The sequence below is a fragment of the Nannospalax galili genome, unplaced genomic scaffold, assembly GCF_000622305.1.
Source record: "Nannospalax galili isolate Female #2095 unplaced genomic scaffold, S.galili_v1.0 scaffold476, whole genome shotgun sequence".
NCBI lineage: Eukaryota > Metazoa > Chordata > Mammalia > Rodentia > Spalacidae > Nannospalax > Nannospalax galili.
The window spans coordinates 996,833-1,003,806 of NW_008338274.1; the positions used below are offsets into that span (position 1 = coordinate 996,833).

Below are 6,974 nucleotides of genomic sequence, written 5' to 3' on the forward strand. Positions count from 1 at the left end.
TCGGTACAATGTGGGGGGAGTGATCCCTGACCCAACCTCCCTTTTTCAGGCCAGGAAGAGGACCTGCATCTATGTGTCAGGGCCCCACATGTTTTCAGGGGAGACCCATGGAGCTAGATTAGTGGCTTCATCACAAAAGTGTTCAATATCTTTTGGTTTTACCTTTAACCCTCTAGTTTTAAGGAGCACCTTGAGTGCTGCCATTTGTGGTTCCCTGCATTGTGGTGGTAAATTGCCCATTGTGAGAGGATCTAGCGAAGGGGAATTCACCACAAAAGTAGAAGACAAAGGTGACTACCAAGAGGGCACAAAGGAATCAAAGAAGCACTGTGAGCCACTCGGATGTAAACCGCCCCAACATGTAAGGGTGTATCGGATCCAAATGTCTTGTGCTTAGTGAGGAACTTCTGAAGGCCGTGACCCCTTCAGCCATATGCTCACATGGTGTCTCCCAGAGAGGCAACAGGGTTACCTGAAGCCTGGGCTCTGAGTTCAGGGTGGATCAGCCATTATGTGAACTCACCGGGACAAGCCAAGAGGGGAGAGTTACTGACATGGGCTTCAGGACCACGTGGCAGAGTGTGCCTCCCTGATCTAACAAACTAGTCTAACAATAAAAATGACAGACAGGGTGGAGGGGACAGAGGAGGGGGCTACTTGGTCACCCTCAAGCACCGGAAGAAACAGACAAATCCAGGGGCCTACTTGCCGAATTAACTGAGGTTCTGGGTGTCGCCAACACCATGGGCAGGGGTCCCTGTTTGGGCACCATGTGTTGCAGGTCTTCCTCAGGCCAGCTGTGAAGACCCTGACCTGGATCGAGTCCCTTGCTGATTAGGGGCTGGGGGCGAGAGGCTCAGAGTCAACACACAGACACGGGGAGTCTGGTAGAAGCAAGCAATAGGCAAGGTGCTGCAGGCTCATTTAACGCAGGAGGGGGCAGGCCTTATATTTCCCTTTCTCCACCCCCAAGTCCCTTTAGTCAGTGTGTCATTTTCTGGTTGGTCCACACTGCACAGTCTGTTTGCATCAGCAGTCACTAGGCTCGCGAGCAGGGTACAGAAGCATGGGCTCCTTTTCACGGGCTCCTTTTCTCTGGCTATTTATGGGCCAGGAAGTGAAGTGAACTCTTGATGAATCTCAGGGCTCTGGGTCTGCACCATCTTTGGAGGTCTCCTGCTACAAATGCTAGACATTTTTATAATAGAAAGGGGATGAGCCCTTAATAAATTGTCTAATTCCAAACAGACCTAAATCTATGTACATACAGGTAACAATAAGTGGGTTCAGTATATATATAGTGATATAGCTATATAGATATATATGTCATAAGAGGTCATGAATTTGTGAGGCAACAGGAGACAGTGGGAGGTTGGAATGGGAAAAGGAGATGTGGGAATGATGTAAACATGATATTCATACATGAAATTCACCCAAAAAGCAATTTTTTTAAATTGGGAGTAAATACTGTATTCTGATCAGCAAAGTATTCAGATGAGTCTGCAACTTTCATATTTTCCTTACTGAACTGAGGAAATGTTTATGTTCCATGTAGAAATAGTTCAGCAAAGCCATTAAGAGGGCCAATGACAAGAGCAGCATGGCACCATGGGAGAATGCGAGGCATTGCCTAACAAGAGCCTTCCAAAAGTTTTTAAATAAAGTTTTATTTATTATGGCAGGCCTCTTCCAGGCAAAAGTATACATCTTTTACTCCAAGCCATTTTGGTAGCTGAAAATACAGGGTGTGTGCCAGGCATTGCACCACTGAAAGTATGGGGGAGGGATATGCAAATGTTCATGGTCAGCATACCTGGGTCAGGTATCTAGACAGAAGCCAAAAATGTGGGAGGAACCATAAAACAAAAGTCACTTAAGACACAGATTCTAGCTTCTGACACAAGCCCCATTTGCTTCAGCAAAGGTGTGAGGACACCTTTGTCATCTGAATACAATACTTGCACAATTAGATCCTTTAGTCTATCAGAAGAACATACTAGATTTCTGTTTCTAAGGGTTGGTTTTTTACTCAATACAATTTAGTATCTTTACTAATAGGGGCATGAATTAATTCAGTTGTCCTCTCCAATGGTTCTTTATTCATTTCTGAGAGTTTTTGCTTGCTTTTTATGGCTTTTCTCAGACTAAGGAGAATGTGTGATGAAGGAACAGGGCAATCCGAAGGGTGAGGGGAAGCACATGTGCAGTTCGTGTGCCAGTGGACACCCATTTGAGCCACTGCATTTGGCTGCTGTGTGTCAGTGGACATGTATACAAGCACCTGTTTTGGTCTTTCAACAGGCTCTTGTGCTTAACAGCAGCTGATACATAAAATATAACTCAGAAGAACTCCTGTACAAACCCCTCTCCCAAGTTCTTCATTGGTCTTTCAACAGGCTCTTATGCTTAACAGCAGCTGATACATAAAATATAACTTGGAAGAACTCCTGTACAAACCCCTCTCCCAAGTTCTTCATGATAGTTTCATAATAGAGGAATGGCTCTAACCACAGAGAAAAGTTTCTCACGCCTTGGTAACTGAGCATATTTATGGGTGGATGGCAGAGTTTGCTGTGAACAGAATAAAAACTAGCAAAAATTAATGTTTGCAGTGCACTTTACAGTTTAGAAAATGCCTTTTCACATTTGCTATTTCACTACGTGTGGATTCCTGGGAAGTCAACAGTCAGCTCATCTCACAGATATGGAAACTAAGGTTCATAGAAGCAAAAGGTATCCAAAATTCTCAATGAGCAGGCAGTAAGACCAGCACCTGATGCATGCCTCCAAAATGAACCTGTTTATTCCAGCCTCAAGACCCATTTGAAGGTGTACTGACACTTACTCCATTCTCATCATATGCCCTTCAACTTGAAACCCTTTGCTTGTGTCCAAAAAATCAAAGATTCTCTTAAGTAAAAGGCCAGTTTATTTAAAGTTTTTTAGGGAAGTTGCCTTCGCAATAGTCAAAGAAAGCAATTTGAGATCATGGAGTTTGAGTTCCAATCTCAAAGCTACTTAGAAATGGTGCAACTGTTGGCCAGTCAGATTATGCATGAGCTCCCTATTACCCCACTGGGCTATGTAATATTAAATAAAAATAAATCAGTGAAACCAGGCAATGCTATGTGGCATTTGATAAATGTTTATTCATAAGGCATCTCGATTTTTTTTCCTGACTCCTTGGTAGCCCCATGTAGCACCTACTTGGGAACAACATTTTTTCTGATCAACATTAGCTACATTGGGCTTACATGTATTTTTAAACTGTGTTCCAAAATTCCTTTCGGTAAACTGAAAATATGACTCAACAGTCATTTTAAACAATGAATAACTGATTTCTTTTTAAAGTTTTGTCCTTCAAATAGTCCCCAGGGATAATAATAAGTTGCTGAAGTTTCAAAGCAAGGTGACTTTCAGATGCATCAAATAATATAGTCTGAGAATAAGATTCTGAATAGATAAAAAGAGGAGGAAATGCTCGATCCTCATGTATTCTCTGTATTATAAACAAACACCTTCTCTATCACAGCTGTAATTTTTTAATAGATTATCTGATATGGTTTTCTTTCATCACTGAAACATAGTACAAAATACCTGAGGACTTTGCTTGACCCAGAAAGGTCTATATAAGCTTGGAGAAGAGAAAGAATATTTTTTTAGTTCAATCTCCTTCCTAGTTGGAAATTGGAAATCAGCATTAATTCTGAGTGTTAAGGTAAGTGAAATTCCCTAAAATTCCCCAAGAATAACTCAGAATAGAGTTAAAATTCTAAATGAAGCCAAATAGGTTAGTAGAAGTAATTTGTTCTGTCATGAAGGGAGCCTTCTAGATAAATGTAAAGTCAATCATCTCTACATACTTCCTTTTACTCATCCTACTGAGAACCAGACTCCTTGTCACTCAATCCTGGGGCCAATCCATTTGTTAAGAGGATACCTACATCACTTAGGAGGCTACAGCCCTGGGCTTACTCTCCATGTCTCAGCAGTCACTAGACAGTCTTTCTCAATGGCAGAGACTGTAACTTGGCATCTTTAAAGCCCAACACAGAATTATTTTAACCTGTCTTGCTTCCATTTTTTTTCTTCCCTTCTGAACCCCACATAAATATTTACAGTAATGTTTTCTGGGAAATAAGGCTTCTCTATTTTCTCTCAGTGGGAATTTCTGGCCGGACTGACAGCAGGATGATGACACCCTGGGTCTTTTGGCATCCTCAGTAGGACATCTGAGTTAATTCTTGACTGATTTAAAAATGGAACAATCTTAAAAAAAAAAAAAACTCTTTGGCCAGATTCAACTTTTATCATTTGAGTAGGAGAGGGAAGGGTGTTATATTATTTAGAATTTAAGAATAGGGTATTGAAGTCATGGTGTGAATTTGACTTCTAACTTCACTACTATTAACTGTGGCCACAGGGTGATTTGTGCAGCCTCTTAGCGACAGCACTCTCAACAGTAATACAGGGCATCCTTGGGGAGACTTAAATGACATCAGGCCTGCTGAGCACTTGAGATTTGCCTGATATGTAGAGTTCATTGTTCTAATAATAATGATATGATAGTAGCATTTTTACCATCATCATCATGGTTATCTCAAATTCTCTGGTTCATTTAAGTACAGATTTTGCATGTTCTTTTATCTGGTTTCTACATAAGATGACCCTGTAGGGTTATTAAAGTATAACAGAATGTAATCATCAAAAATCTAGGAAATGAAATATAAAATCATCTGTTCAAAAACAATGGTGACTGTGGGTAAAGGACACACTAACTCCAAGAATAGCCTAGTCTTATTGTAAAGACCTGAATGATAAATTCAGGAAACTTCTGTCCTTGATTAGCTAGCTGTGTCACCCTGAATAATATTTGCTGTTTCAGTGTCCTTACTGTAAAATAGCAGCAATTATACTCAGCTTATCATTCTCAAAGACACACAAAGGTCATAAGAATAAACGAATAAGTAGTAAAATATTATTTCTATATTATTGTTAAACAGATGCCTAGTGAAAACTGCATTTCTGCTAGCTCTAAGATCATTAAGTACATCCATATAATAGAAAAATAACTGGACCAAGTGTTCAAAGTCTTGATTTACTTGTGTAAGACTGAGTGAGTCAAGGCACAGACTTTGTGTCCTTAAGTATAAAGCTTATCTGATGATCTATGATCTACCTATCAATCACATTATCTGAAAGAAAGGCACCCTATAAATTTGGTTCTTGTTAGCATAAAATGTCATAATCATTACTTACATAACTTAAACATTTAACAGTCTTGACTGTTGCTGCTAAGGCATGTAATTTGAAAATCAGTGCCTCAATGCACTGAAAATCAGTTGCACTAAATGATTCACCTGTACTGCACCTGTACAATGTGCTTCCAGATACTTTTCTCCTTACCAGGATATCGCTTTCTTCAGTCTGTTGACATGAATGCACTGGTGGACACAGCGATTTTTCTGGGAAAGTTTCTATATGACTTTTTAGAATCTTCAGTTTTCAAGATAATCCCTAAGAGGAAAAAGAATGGTGCTGGAGAAATTGTAACAGGAGAAGGAAGTGGACTTGGGAGATTATTAGCCATACATTTTGCCCTTCATGGGGCCATCTTAGTTCACTGGGATATTCACCAAAAAGACAATATGGAAACATGTAGACTGATCAAAGAAAAGGGAGATGTGAAAGTCTTTGCCTATAAGTATGACTGTAGCAACAGGCAAGAGTTCTACAGAGTTGCTGATCATGTAAGCTGGTTGGTGCTCTTTGCTTTATGCCTGAGAATGTGTTTTTTAAATATTTTTATTGAATTTTTGCAAATTTCATATATTTTAATCATATTTAGTCCCTCTTCTCTATCTGTACCCCACCATAGACCATCCACAAGACTTCATGCATTTTGTCATATAGGTTAAAGCCTATGGAGTCAAGTTGTCCCTTGGTGTGAGCTCATTCACAGGAGCCTGTTCAGCCTATCTAGTGTCTCTCCCTTAAAGAAGACCAATTACCTTTCCCTCACCTAGAAGTGATTAACTGACAATAGTTCCTTGCCAAAGGTGTGGCCTGTTGCTCATTTCTATTTTCATTTCCCCAGTGCTATGCTGGTTTTTGTCTGATTGAGTTTGCAAGGGTCTTGTACATGATGTCTATGTTGCTCTAAGTTCAAATGAGCAAGGCCCCAGGAGCCTGTAGGGCTTGGGGACCATTGTGGAAGAGGGAGCAGAAAGATTGTATGGGCCAGGGGAGGAAGTATATGACCATAAGGAAACAGAGAACATGGTTTTTAATATGCACTTTTACTCAGTTCCATCCTCTGTGTCAATTCCATTGCCATATCATGTTCTGAAAATACAGAGTAAAGAGCATAGGGGAGAAGCACTCAGTGTACAAAGATGCTTCTTCACTTCCTGATACCATCTAAGTTCTTGTGAAATGTTTTGCTTTAGTCACAGTCCCCTGGGCAGACACAGCATAGCATGTAGGGGGTTACCAAGGGAAGTATCAGGTGGATCTTCAGACAAAGGGAGAGTAGAAACCTTTATGCTTGTTTCCACAGGAAAGAGCAGGTGAGCTAGTTAATAACTGGACAAGCTGAATAATTTCAGAGGGCTCTGGAGCATGGGGTTATCTTGGTTTTCTGATAATTGACTTGGGCCTGACTAAGATAGGCATATTGGTAACTTAGAGTATGAGAAACCAAGTAAGGGAAGTGGTTGGACATATGGGCTTAATTGCTTTCTTAGAAGAGCAAATGTACCAGCCTTTATTCAGGGCCACAAAGCAGAGTCAAAACTTCATATATATACTTCAAATATACAAAAAAAAAAAAAAACTATATTATCTATAAGTTGTTGGGAAACCCTGCTGTTAGGGTTGTATTTCTCCATGTCCAGATAGCTCTAAGGGGCTTGGCGCTATATGGAAGGACTCCCTTTCTCAGCAGGGGCCTCCTGCTCTCTGCCTGACTTACC

At 40.5% G+C, this 6,974-nt stretch overlaps 1 protein-coding gene across 1 annotated transcript in view; it reads left to right on the top strand.

Annotated features, from left to right (window-relative positions):
• The first annotated feature begins 5,435 nt into the window (after window positions 1-5,435).
• LOC103734191 (short-chain dehydrogenase/reductase family 16C member 6-like) overlaps window positions 5,436-6,974 on the top strand; it is a 55,702-nt gene continuing 54,163 nt past the window's right edge. Inside the window, 1 exon segment of the mRNA XM_008833084.1 lies at window positions 5,436-5,750. Within this exon segment, the coding sequence (XP_008831306.1) occupies window positions 5,436-5,750 (315 nt within the window).